Here is a 14,736-nt window from a genome sequence, read left to right on the forward strand (position 1 = left end):
CACAGGGAACATTTCACTGGTAGAGGGAAGAATGAATTCAATTAAATACCAGCAAATTCTGGAAGCAAACATCAAACCATCTGTAAAAAAAAAAGCTGAAGTTGAAAAGAGGATGGCTTCTACAATGGGATAATGATCCTAAACACACCTCAAAATCCACAATGGACTACCTCAAGAGGCACAAGCTGAAGGTTTTGCCATGGCCTTCTCAGTTCCCTGACCTAAACATCATCGAAAATCTGTGGATAGACCTCAAAAGAGCAATGCATGCAAGACGGCCTAAGAATCTCACAGAACTAGAAGTCTTTTGCAAGGAAGAATGGACGAAAATCCCCCGAACAAGAATTGAAAGACTCTTAGCTGGCAACAGAAAGCGTTTACAAGCTGTGATACTTGCCAAAGGGGGTGTTACTAAGTATTGACCATGCAGGGTGCCCAAACTTTTGCTTCGGGCCCTTTTCCTTTTTGTTATTTTGAAACTGTAAAAGATGGAAATAAAAAAGTAATCTTGCTTAAAATATTAAAGAAATGTGTCGTCTTTAACTTTATGCCTTTTGGAAATCAGGTCATCTTTTACTCACTTAGCTATTCACAGTAACAGAATTTTGACCAGGGGTGCCCAAACTTTTGCATGCCACTGTGTAATAATGATTTGGATGAGAATGTAGGTGGCATAATTAGTGTATTTACAGTGACACCAAATTGGTAGTCTGGTGGACAGTGAAGAAGGTTGTCTAAGATTACAACAGGATCTGGATCATCTGGGAAAGTGGGTAAAGGAATGGCAGATGAAATTTAACTCAGACAAGTGCAAAGTGATGCATTTTGCAAAGTTAAACAAGGGCAGGACTTGCACAGTAAATGGCAGGGCCCTGGGGAGTGTTGCAGAACAGAGGGGCCAAGGAGTACAAATATATAATTCCCTGAAAGTGGCAGCACAGGTAGTGACGACACAGATAGTGAAGGTGGCGCAATGGCACATATGTTCTAACTCTTGTATTGGGGCATACTCATGGAGTACATGACATTGGTGAGACTGCACCAGATACATTGTGTGCAGATCTGGTCACGATACTAGAGGAAGGATGTGATTAAGCTAGAAAGAGTACAGAAAAGATTCACAAGGACGTTACTGGGACTGAACGGCTTGAGTTATAAGGAGAGATAGGATAGGCTGGGACTGTTTTCCATGGATTGAAGGAGGCTGAGGGGTGATCTTATAGAGACTTATAAAATCATGAGGGGCACAGATAAGGTGGATAGTCACAGCCTTTACCCCAGGGTAGGGGAGTCTAAATTTGGAGGGTATAGATTTGTGAAAGGGGAAAGATTGAAGGGGACCCGAGAGGCAAGATTTTCCACAGAGGCTGATGGGTATATAGAATGAGCTGCCAGAGGAAGTAGTAGAGGCTGGTACAATTACAATGTTTTAAAGTAATTTGGACTGGTACATGGACCGGAAAAGTTAGAGGGATATGGGCCAAATGCAGGGAACTAACTCAGGAAGGCACCTTGGCATTGACAAGTTGGGCTGAAGGGCCTGTTTCCATGTTGTATAACTCTATAACTCAACTATCACTGTAAACACACGATTCCACTATTCACAAGCCTGACCTGTATAAAGTACTGAGTCGAATCTGTATGGTTCAACCTGATCTTGAATGCTTCATCAGAACATTAATCCAACCTGATGAATATAGACCAGCCTTATCAGGTTTGGGTCGGGTAATCAGCTTCCAATCGGGACTGTCTAAGAGAAGGAACTATTCCTGTGAGTGCTTACTATCCCTTTCTGATTTTTTGGGGCCAATGACATTTCCACTATTGCCCTAATTAACCCTCATCTTTGAACCTTTAACTCCCATACTTGGACACCGTCCAATTTTGTCTCTCGAACAGCTAATAGATCATCACTGATTTGACGTGTTTTTTAAATAATAAAGTAACAGAGAGGGTGGATATGGAAAATACGATTGATGTGTTGTTGGCTACCCAAAAGGCATTTGATGAAGTGTCAGATATTTGACTTGTTAGCAAACTTGGAGAAAAGGATATCAAGGCAGCATAGGTATAAAATTAAGGGTAATAAAAGAGTCCTGACGAATGTCTTCCTTTTGGACTGGAGTTGTCTAAGGTGCCGCGCTAGAACCACTGCTGCTTATGCATTTATGCATTAATGATGCGAAGGTACAATGAGGAAGGTAGTAAGAGACATAGACAAGTTGGTGGAATGGGGGACACATGGCAGATGATGAGACATTTTGGTAAAACTAATGGGGATTGCGAATGCATGCCAAATCGAAGGTGGGAGGGCAAGTTAACACAGCAGCTGGTAAAGTGAATTGGAATGATTCTGTCAAGCTTATTCTGCCAATGAGATCCATGCTCAATTATGATACAATTCCATACATCATTCTTTTCCCTATATCTTTTTGTTAACAAGTTCACAATCTTGGATTTTAAAATTAACAAGTGACCTAACATCAATTACCGATTGTGAAAAAGTTTCAAATTTCGAGCAGCTTTTAGTTAGACAAATGTTTCTGAATGTCACAATTGAAAGAACTGACTCTAATTTTTAGATTTTCACCTACTAGTCCTGGACTTTCTGAATAGCAAAAGCATTTCTATCTACCCTTTCAGTTCTCCTCGATAGCTTGAAAGTTTTAATCAAATCAGCCCCCTAAACCTAAATTCTTAAGAATATAACCTCAGTTTGTGTAATCTTGCCTAATTTAACACATCCAGGTAACAACAGCCAATATTATTCCAAAGGAAAAGTATCGAGAACTACTTACAATCTTCAAGGTTTGATCTAGCCAGGGTTTTATCTGGCTGTGAAATAAATTTTGCCTTTTGTACTTCAGTATTCCAGGTAGAAGGACTAGCAATCGATTACTTTTATTATTTTCTGCATATACTGGTCCATAGATCCCTTTGGACTTCTACTGTTGCTAACATTTTAAATCACTTAGAAAGTACTGTGTTCTAGCCTTTTTGGTTCACAGATGCCTATAGTGAAATTCGTTTGCCAAAGATTTGCCCATTTGTTCAATTGATTAATGGGTCAGATTGCCCAGACCCCACCTATGCCTCATGATCTCCAATGAACAGACATTTAGAAACAGCTGAATAGAAAGATACAAACATATTTAAAATTACGTGGTATTTATTATCTAATTAGTAACATAAACAAACCTAAATTTACCCTTTAAATGAAGGCCAACAACCCCACAGAAATCAATGATGAGTCCAGGGTCAGAAACATAGACTGCTGCTCACTCTGCAGCTAACAAGTGACATCTAGCCACTTTCCCTATAGATATACTAGCTAGCTATCAGTATGTTCCAGCCCAATATCTGTTTGTAATTTTACATTTATAATGCTGCCTATCTTTATATCATCAGCAAGCATGAATTGTGACTTTCTATTCCATTATTAAAATCAGTTATGATTACGTTGAATAGATGTGGCCTCTTCATAAAACCATGTGGGTCACAACTAGTCACGTCCTGCCAGACTGCCCATTACCCCTAGCCTTTCTCCTGTTACTCCATTAATCTCCTAGTTGTCAATGATTTGCCTTCAAGACCACAATTTCAAGTTTAGTCAGCCATCTACAAGGAGATTATTAAATGTGTTCTGTAACATCAAGTAACATCCATAGACATTCCTCTGTCTGTTACTTTAATTATTTCTTCAAAATATTCAGTGAGGTAAATCAGACATGCCCTTCGCTCTATACTTCTACGCCCGCTCTGAATAACTGAAAGTTGTTAAAGGCATTTGATCACTCTATCATTAACTATAGACTATAGTATTTTCCTGACAAAACATGTTAGGCTAACTCTTCTATCACTTGCTGGTTTGTCCCTCTCACCGTTCTTAAATGGTAGAATGATGACTGCAATTATCCAGTCCAAAAAAATAATGGTATTCTAACTGAGAGGATCAGAACAGTAACTGCAACGTATTCACTTAATTTTCTTAAAATCAGATGGAAACTAACTGGTCTTAAGTACTAGTCACTTCTGGTATCATTATTTCCTTCATCACTGATAGTTTACAGATTATATTTTACTGAGTGTGGCTTGCCACTGAGATACATCATTGCCCCATACTAACCTTACGTACTTTCATAAGCAGGAACTCACTGGATGAAAGCCTTCTGAATCCTATTGGCAAGACCCAGAAAAGGCACCAGGGCTTTCCTGACATAATTAGGTCACCAAGACTGGCCTAAACAAGCTCGATCACAAACCACACATCTGCTTAAAAAACACTTGACAGGTGGCAAAGCCACATTTGTGCCACTGTCAAAGCCATAATCTTTTAAACACTTCTGTACAATAACCATTAAGAAGTAAATAAATTATTTAAAATATGTAAAAATTAAAATAAAGCTATACTCACTTAAAAACACAAAATGCTCAAGTAATTAAAAACTTTACTGCAAACATAATTAAAAAAGTGCAATTTAGTCTTTTCATATACATCTTACTCACAGTCACAAAATAATCATTCACATGAAAGGACTTGTGTAATCATAAGCCAATTCCCAGTTTAAATGCTCTAGTGAGTAATCATTCAATAATCCACTACTTCTTTGTTTTCAGTTCTAATATCACCATTAACTGCTTTTAAATGGCCCAGATTGCTCCTGACCAAGATACATTTGTTAACAAAAGTGTTCACTTTGATGCCCCTTTCAGAATTCCTTTCCATAGTCTCTTCTGACGTTGTTGCTATTTTTTTTACTACTTTAGAAGTTATTTATATGTCCTCAAGAAGTCAGGATTTGTGTTGCATTTTGCCTTTTTGCGAGTACTTTTTCTCAGTTATTTATTGTTTGCAATCCCTTTAGGCATGCATAGCTTTTTTTTCTGGCAAGCTGAGCTCTTGTATCTTTGGGATTATAAACTGGTTATTTTTATGAACTCCTTTCATTTATCTAATATTCTTTTCCCATTAACAGAGTTGCCAAGTTTACGATGAAATCCTGCCTCATTGCATGGAACTCAGTTTTATCCAAATCTAAAATCTTAGTAGTGGTTTGCATGGAACACTACATTGAGGTCAATCTTATTAAGAATGTAAATAAATCTTCAAACATCATTGGATTGTTAATTGAATTGTTCTAGCCTTATTCCCTTTTAAGACCCTAGTCTTTAATAAAGGAAAGCATGAAAGCCTGGAAATTATGCTAAACCAGCATACAGTTTGGTCTCATTGAGAATATTTTACACTCCAAAAAGACTGTGGAAGCTTTAGACAGGGTACAGAGGAGATGTACTGAAATGCTTCAGAAATAAGAGATTACAGTTATGTGGATAGAATGGAAAAGCTAGGCTGTTGTCTGACAGGAGAAACCTGAGATGATATTTGACAAAGATGTTTCAAGTTATGAAGGGCTTAGATACATTAATATGGGGAAGACATTTATCCTTTGTGTAAATGCTAAACACTCAATGTTATAACATATGCATGTTGAATTTCAACACTTTTTAGCACATACAACAGGAGATGGATTTGTACCGAATTTCTTAAGGAAGAAGTGTCAATAACTAGATAGAAACAGTGAAGACATGAGTAGCCAAGGGCTGACTTATGTAGCATTAAGTATTTGGAATGCAGTACCTGATTAATAGATATGGATTCAATAGAGGCTTTCAAGAGAAGATTGGATAAGAAAATATGCATGGATATGACAAAGGAGAACAACCAACCACATTGCTTTTCTGCAGATCAGAATGGCCTGCCTATGCCATTTTATATGCATGATCATGCTTCTCCGTGAATTTTAATCCCAATAAACTCTTGAAAATATAAAAATACTTTGTGAAATGTGAGGCTTTTGTAATAACTTACCATCATAAATATAATTAGGATTCAGGAGCTGAAAAGAAAGAAATAATTACTTGATAATTAATTGAACATTTCATTCTTCACATTATTTATCTTTGTTTCAAGTTTTAAAATTTCCACATATTCTGAATTAGTGCTCTCTTTTTTGCATTTCTCATATTTTGCATCGATGGCTGGAAAACAATTCATATATATAATGGCCAGCATTTGATTTCTAAATGCTGTGTTAATAGTAACGTTAATTTTAAGCAAAATATTTTTATTTTAATCATTAGTCCAATGGGAAACATATTCCATTTAAAAAACAATCTTGTTGTTAGTAAATAATTACTACGTAGAACTAACAGCACAAATAGGTCCAGGTTAGTGTCCATCTCTGCTCAAGTCTCCACCCACCCTAACTACACAACCTTCAACTCATTTTCTCCCTCTTGGAGATACCTAGCTTACCTTTTAAATGCAGCAACACTATCAACATCTACTCGTCCACATAGTAAATTCCACACTGCTGCCACTCTGAGTAAAGAGTTTCTTCTAAATTACTTATCCAGCATTTTGCAATGGATTATTCAATATTAGCATTTTAAATAAAAGCTAACCAAAATTTGTACTAGCAATGGAAAAGAGGCCTTTTAGAAATTTTGAATTGTCGTATTTTGAGAATTTGTACATCCTTTACTGGCAGAAAGAAACTTTTATTCTGTGTAGGTTTTATAACTGTAAAATTGCATTTGGAAGCTGGTGAACAGTTTATTTAAATATACATGTATTTAAACTGTACCCTTCCTGATTGGCAGTGTGAATAAGCAACATAAATGCTGTTTATTTCTATTACCCTAAAATGGCACGTGTACCATAACAAAGGAAAGACGTAACTCTTTCAGCAAGTTTTAGAGTAAAACTTTACTGTGATACTTTGCAATAACTGTGAATTATTTCAACGGTTAACTCTACATATTTTACATGACCTCTTGCTGGGCAGCACCATATATTCCCTGCTTAAGCATTTAGTTGGCTCATCACTTTAACTACTGGGTGCCAATGGGATCGTTGCCAATTAACCATGTAGATACACTTCTTATGGAGTTTATCTACTAGAAGTATGCAGATGTATTCAGAACTTTTTGGTGCATATTTGTTTATCCCATCTGGACTGAGTTTATGGTATTATCCCTAATCCGATATCAAGTGGAAAGCCCAGCTGCAAATCCATTCGGTGGGGAGAAAACTGAGATCATTTGTCAACCTGCTAATTACATAGATCATCCTGCAGTTGGGAATGACACTGATGGGCCTATTTACTGGAAAGTTAATGCTAAAAAAACAAATAATGTGGTTGTGACCTAGTTCATCCAGTGTCTGGGGAAACTATGAAAGGAAAGCAATATAGTTTATTGTAATCAAAATTAGTGCCTGAAGTGGTGGCTGTAATGTGTTCCAAATATTTCATGTTACAGTCAAAAACAAATTTTAAAGACTTGAAATAAGAAGCTTAAGTATTAGTTTTGCAGTCATAACCTACTTTATATTATTTTTCTATTTTAACAATGCATATACTTCCTACAGATTCCTGGAGACTATTTATATGGGAAGATCAAGATCTATGGATTGCATTCTGAAAACAGAAGAATGTTTTAACAGTGTTCTGAATCAGTTTTACAGGTGGTTAACACTTGAAAGGTTTAACAACATAAAGATCAATGACACTTCAGAAAAAGAAATAGAAATATTTCAACAATTCAGCAAACGGATCACATAGAATCCAAATTTCTTTGGGGATAATGAGTAAGCAACAATTACACCTTGGCGTAGGCTATTATAAAGCTCGGTCTGAGTTAAGATTATGCTAGTCAGTGAGTGGAAAGGTGGCCTTGATTTTCAAGTGCTGGTTATCTAAAAGGAAGGTTGCCTGCTTATTTCAACTGCGAGGATTATGCATGGCTGCTTTTACCCTACTTAACTTGAAGAAATATGCAGTTAACAGGGAAAATTAAATTTTATTGTACTGCAATTATGTGTGCTTAATCATTATGCATGCCCATTCATATTGCATAGTTCCTTTAATTTTCTGGTTCCCAAACTGGGTTGAGGAATGAGGGCACACTGTGGTGAGTCACAAGCTGATAGTGATTAATGGGAATTAGTAATGAATTAATTTCCCTTGCCTCCAAGACAAAAATAACTTCATTTAGCAAAGATATAATTATCAAATGATCACTTTGGTAGTATTATAATCTTATCATCTTTATGTTTGTCATTTAACTTCAAAAGATTATGGATGCAAAGAGGGCTGAAACATCATTGTGGAGAATTTCTAAAATAGTATTTTACTTGCGCTTACCTTAACTGATACCTTATTGGGTAACCCTTCTCGAGACTTTCTGAAACCATTCTCTAGCTTTCCTTCTTTCTTGCTATCTTTATCCTTCTTTTCATTTTTCTTTCTTAAACGGAGTGCAGTGTGCCAAGATGTTGACTTTCTAATGTCATATTGCAAACCAGAGGAGAGAGGGCAGGAGGAAGAACACATTTTATTTTAGAAACTTAAATGTTAACTACAACTCCACGATAATCAGGGCATGTAAAATGCACACTATAATTTCTAATTACATTTAATTTTGGATATGGAACATTGGAGCAGCAATGTAGAGCAAAGTGATGTGGTTTACCCATACAATGAACCAATCACTGGAGACCACTGGGATGGGGGAAAAAAAACAATCATTCCTCAAGGTATTTCCACGTAGCTCTCAGACATGTCAAAACAGCAATGACAAAAGTATGGCAGCTGAAGAACCTTCTGTTTCTTTCCCTGCCACTGAGAGTCCATGCTGTTGACACACCAAATGACTAAGTAACAGAAGACTCCCTTTTCTGGTCCAAAGTACAGTAAACTTAAACATCTGTCACACAGTATAGTTGCAGAGTTTTTGGAGTCTCAATAATTTATGATCAATCACTGGCAAACATCAAAAGTGGTTTAAATTCAAAGTATAGCAGAATAATAGTTACCTGCTACTTAAATTAGTAGTTTGATGTAAGCAATTGTGTTTGCTCTTGGAGCTTACAATACATTTTGGTAATCAATTCAGCCACATTATAAAACTGTTGGAATGGAAATATACAAATATGTGCCTTCTATAATAATGGCTACCATACCACTCAGTAGGTAAATGTAGCACCAGATGCAGACAAAGGGACCAGGAAAGCTCCAGGTTCAATCCCCAGCCTGTGATAAGGAAGTGGATCTTAGATGGGGCAATTCAGTTAGTCTCAGTGCTCCAGGACTAGAAATGGGAAAGGAAATATCCAGACCCCTGATTCTGATGACAATCCAGTGATCACCAGTAGAAACTGTGCAGGTGTGTTGTCTCTGCGCAAAATCAGGTTCAGAGATAAATAGAATTCTCCTGCCCCTTCCCTCCCCATCCACCAGTATTGGCTGTCTGGACTCTTGCATAAAGTACAGCCACTTGCATCATGTACCAGAAAGCTGCTAGCATCCATACCTCGGGAAAGAGAAAATTGGGAAAATCGAAGAATCTTCACCCACTTTCCACCAAATATAAAGTATCTTTTCCATATTTGCAAATAATGAGTTGCAACAAATTGCCTGAGAGATTGACAATTTAGAGTTACACAACCAAACTATAAATGAAAACAGACTAACTTTAATGTTCCTTCAGGGTTGTCTGGGATTATAATAGTTGTGTGACCTAGTACATAGCCAGGAATCCATCCCTCAGCTGCAGGGCACTGGTCAGTAGCTGCCCGAAACACCAAAAACATGTTCTGTTGGTTGCTGGCCAGGATCTGCACTACCTCGCCCTGGCAGACATTGATCTCATCCTCTTTCACGGCGGTGTAATCATGTGTTACCAGCATGGTGGAGATATTACTGCTGCTGCTACTTTCACTCTACAAGGGAGGAAAAGACAAGGTTGGAAAAATAAAATGTGTTTCTCAAGCAATTCACACAATAATAATACACAAATTGGTAATTTACTACTTTAATCTGACAAATAAGTTGCTTACCCTCCCACCATCACCAATTCAAGAAAGCTTTATAAGTGAACCTGTTCTTATTGGTTTCCAACACTTCAAATAATGTGAGAAATGCTCTTGTTTTATTAAGACTTACATAAATAGATACAACAAACTGACAAGTAAAACATTAAAAATGGCCACAACACATTCGAAAATATGGTTTTGATTCTCATACTTGAAATAATTTAAAAAATGCTTCTATCATAAATATTACTTTTGGGATAGGGCTGTTATTAGATTTCCAATCTCTGCCTTTCTGGTGTAATTGCGATCTGCTCCTTTATACTGACTATTTGAAGGTTAAATGTGTAGCTTTCGCAAAGATGAGAAAATTATGAAAAATTATGAAATCTGGACTTTTTGCAGGTTTGATATTTCCCAATTTTGATGGGCATAGAACCAATACTTCAAACAAAATGTGTTGTCACTTCCCAGTTTATTTTGAAAGAGACTAATTATTTCACTTATTTTTCCACCAATGTTCTCTATTCCCTTCTTTCATTTGAATAGTTGATTCTTTGTTGAGGTATGGTTTCAGAGGGAGTAAACACCTTTGCTACTTGAGTACAAGTGGCAAGCCTTCATGTTTGAGCCTAGATGCATTATTCAAGTGCAGAGGGGCATCACAGCTAAACCCAATTCTGTCCTGAGTTCAGTTTTAAAGAATCTTATGGATAGTAGTTAGCAGTAGGAACATAAGCTTTCTTCCCCTTCTCTTAACCAGAGAGAGTGAAGTCAAACCCCTCTCCAGTTACAATCAGCTAACTCAGCATAAAGAACAGAATAAAGCTGTGACCTTTCTGATTTGTATGGATTTCCTTACTCTATGCTTAGAAAGCACGTGAGCTGTTGAGGGGACTCTTCACAATAATATCACTTACCTACACAAAAATCAAACAACCTGTGAGTGTAACGAGTAGCCATTATTTAAGTTAGAGCGACACAAGTTTCAAAAGGCAATTAAAAACAAGTTGATGTTTCATAAGGAGGCCTGACAAATTCAAATGCACCCTCTCCACAAATGTATACAGAATTTGATGCATAAATACCACCACTCTGTTATTTTAAAACCCAACAGTTTATATCACTTGTTCTATCATCACTATTCAGGACTTCTAAGGATTCATTAATACCTAACAAGGAGCGTTTATGTACATTTTTGACAGAATGAGAGTGAGGCTATACATGGGCAGAAAGTGAATAATTCAAATGCAAATTACCCACAAATCTGGCAAATAGAGGATATCTGTTTTCAAATAAATGCTCTCTCCTCTAAATTTTGCTTGTTTACACTAACAAGAAGATGAGCAAATGATTACCCTTTATTAGGTAGATGCAAGAAAGTGAAGAAAATGAATAGAGTGATTCACACACTTTTCTCCTAGTGCAGCAGAATCATTTTACCTCTGTCATATATTCTTTACTGCACCTTGCTCCAATATTCAGCTTTCATTAGGGAACCACATGCATCTTGCTGTTTGCAATGTTTGTAGACCCAAATACAAGATTTTTTTTTTAAAAAACAATCCTCATTCAAGAACAATACCTGCTTTAAGTTTTCTGTCCTTTATGTATTAAATCAGGTCACATTACTAAGAACACCCACATATCAGCCAATAACGTGACTTCTCATTTCTGACCATTATTTCTCACAACCTCACTTCCATCTACATCACAAATCAGTACCACAAATACTTTGCACATTTTAATTGTGGATTACATAAGACCATTTTTGACATACAAAATACAACAAGAATCATTTTTTAAAACACAACTGGTACAAAGTTGCTTCCTTAATTAAGACAGAAAAACATACAAAGTGAAACAAAGATGAAGGAAAGAAAAGGAAAGTTAAATACTAGAACAGATAGTGGAAAAGCAGAATGCCATAATTTACACATTGTTTCAGCATCTGCTAATGCAGCAAGATGCACACACTATCAAGCAAATTGGATCAATATAGTGAAACTTAACAATCTATCCAAAATGCCATGCTTGGAAACTGAAGGGACATGCAATGCATAGTGAGCATGCAAGAGTTTAAAAGAAATAAGCTAGGCAAAAAATGTAAGTGACAATGCTTTTGAAGGTTGTGTACACTGTTCAGTGAAACATTTTCATCCTGATTAATAATTGATACAATGATTTCTAACCAAATGAATGATGGAAAAAGAAACAAATTTTGGAAAGACATTAGATAAAATTGCTTTTTCGTTGTGAGGGAATATTGCACCCCATTTCATAAGTTAAAGCATTACAGATTTACAAAATATTGAAAAACAAATTATGTTTGTGACAATCTCTGCGATTATAAATAATAAAACTAATCTGAGACTGTCACTGAATTAAAACTTTCAGACGTTATAGCACTCTTAAGCAGTTTCAATGTCTTACATTGTAAAGCTGGACAGCTTCTTGAACAGAGAACTCCAAAAGTCAGCAGCAGAAACTGGGCTGAACAAGAGAGGGGGGGAGGGGATGATGCTTTGAATCAGCAACTGGCAATAAAAAAAAGTTGGAACTAGCAAATTTAAAATAGTGCTACCAGTCCAGAGAAATGGCCCATTAACATATGCAGTATGCTGGAGTATAAGGGAAAACATGAAGCAGCAGATGTTTATTTTTTTTGCCAAAAGTTGAGTAGCTAGAAGTTTGTAAGTATCTGCGTTAGCTGTTATTTGCCTTCTGCAAGTGAGGCAGTTGCAGGAGCAGTGGTTAGTAGATGTTTAGGCTGATCAGTTTTTTAAAATAAGATCTTGACAGGTAGAGAGTCACAGCGATGAGTAATTAGGCAGGTTTTTAAGTTTCAGAACAGAGCAGTTTTTTTGCAGAGCCAGGAGGAATTATTAGTACGGAGAGTGATACTGACGCACAGAAGGAGAGCGTGGGAAGGTTTTAGAGGAGCTCACAGGACAGACGTGCTCCGCTCTTACCCCGTTGCTCTGGGTGGAATGCACCGACTGCTCGCTGGTCGAGGAGCACGTGCTCATACGATCAGTGTCCTTGCTGTGCGTGGAGTGGCGGTGGACCTGGCGCTGCAGGGAGTCCACATCCCCTGGGAAGGTGAAGGAACCAGGGCGGCTAGCAGGTGAAGCTGGGTGCGAGCTCCAGAAGGAGCCCTTGAGAACAGGACTGCTGGGAGGGAAGGGTTCTTTGCTGAAAGGAGAGGACGGGAACGTTGTAGACAGCGGTGAACTCAAGGGTGAAGTAGTGCCTGGTCGTTGCTTTCCTATCGTCAGAGAGCCCACACTCCCTCTTGGTGATCGGTTCTCTTCTAGACTACCTCGTAACTCCTTTAGGCTTCCATCTCCTGTGTTGGTGAGCGATCCTAATGTTTTCCTGGGGCTCTCAAGGACTTTTGTTCTAGGAATCTGTTCCAAATCATTGTCGCTGCCTTCTCGTTCCAGGTGCCTGTCAGATTGGCTGCAGCCAGAATCTAGGGTGCTGTTGAGTGTCGTCAGGGTGGGGTTGCGAACGGACATACCTGTCAATCTGTCTGCCTCTGCCTGGGCCGAGGCCGCAGAGGAGACCAGGACTGGGGAATGGTGCCGGATGGGTTGGGGTATCCGAGAAGGTCTGGAGCGGCTTGTGCTGCTCATTCCACTACAGCTATTTGGTCCGCTAGGGCCGACATGGTTCCTCTGGTATTCAATCGGAGATGTCAGAGCTGGAGCCAAAAAAAGGTTAATTAGACAATTTTAACATTGTATGGCTGGGATGAATGAAAAGTGAGGATTATAGAAGCCAGGTTGGGATGAATAATGTGTGGTTTAGAACCCCCCTCTCAAAGGCCATGAACCATCAGCCATTTTCAAATATTTCCTGATTATCTGAATGCAGAACTTCTTCTCTGGTCCTCTAGGCTTTCTTTTAGATGTTGATGGAATACTTTGTTAACAGAGAGCTAGATGTGAAATTATGTCCATTATGAACACAGATTTCAAAATTGTGTTAATAATAGACATAATACCACATCTAGGCAGGTGGAATTTGGTGAATGTGTTCTGCACAGTTAAGTTCAAACTGCAGAAGACTGGCTATGGGAATAGTTAAATTAATGATTTGTATCCTTGTAAAAGCCACAAATGAGAATTCTGCAGCAAATTTTCATAGGGTATTTATGGCATCATTGTGGCAGGAATAAGCTATTCAATTCCTCAAGCTTTCTCTGTCATTCAATTAGATCAAGGCTGACGTGTTTCTCAACTCGATTTATCCATCTTAACTCCACTTTACCAAACAATGGTATGCAGGTGTTCTTTTAAAAGCTTAAGTTAAAACACAGCTAAAGCTGAACAGCACAGCATACCATTGCACTTTATTTTTTGCAGCTTTCCAGAACAAACTTTTAAAGTCATAATTCTGAATATTTTTTGAATAATTTGAAGATTTCAAAGGTCATTTCAGATGCTTAAAAGTTAAAAAAAACTGCTCTGCTAGTGGGAATCTATAAAAGAACGAGATGCAGGTTTGGTTTTCCAATATATCAAGTAATTGGAGACTAAGTATTTACAAGTTGGAGGGAGAATGTTTCATTTCCTAAGTGTGCCTCACAATGACTAACTCATGGAGATGACCTGATTTTCCCCCTGGCTGCAGTTGTGATATACACTTAGGGAAATCAGGAGCAAAAAGTGACACAAGGAAGGAAACAAGACTGACATTAAATAATGTATTATCTATTGTTGTTAAAGAAATGGTGTTTCACAAAAACAATAAACACTCTGACGTACCACAAAAATACAGTAATACTATTTATGCCTACATATAAACAGACATATAATTAAAACCAGTCATGCACATTTTTTCAGGGTGAGTCACAT

General features: G+C 37.5%; 1 protein-coding gene across 5 annotated transcripts in view; it reads right to left on the reverse strand.

Annotated features, from left to right (window-relative positions):
- trioa (trio Rho guanine nucleotide exchange factor a) overlaps window positions 1-14,736 on the reverse strand; it is a 200,587-nt gene that overhangs the window by 24,838 nt on the left and 161,013 nt on the right. For 2 of the 5 annotated variants that reach the window (XM_052015752.1, XM_052015751.1), the window contains 4 exons: window positions 12,847-13,580; window positions 9,537-9,784; window positions 8,208-8,346; window positions 5,870-5,897 (listed from right to left, as the gene is read on the reverse strand). In XM_052015752.1, the coding sequence (XP_051871712.1) occupies window positions 5,870-5,897; window positions 8,208-8,346; window positions 9,537-9,784; window positions 12,847-13,580 (1,149 nt within the window). Of the gene's footprint in view, window positions 1-412; window positions 480-5,869; window positions 5,898-8,207; window positions 8,347-9,536; window positions 9,785-12,307; window positions 13,581-14,736 lie in introns of those variants that run through there. The other 3 variants (XM_052015753.1, XR_007956336.1, XM_052015754.1) reach the window with 3 other exon arrangements.

The sequence above is a fragment of the Pristis pectinata genome, chromosome 5 (assembly GCF_009764475.1).
Source record: "Pristis pectinata isolate sPriPec2 chromosome 5, sPriPec2.1.pri, whole genome shotgun sequence".
Classification (NCBI taxonomy): domain Eukaryota; kingdom Metazoa; phylum Chordata; class Chondrichthyes; order Rhinopristiformes; family Pristidae; genus Pristis; species Pristis pectinata.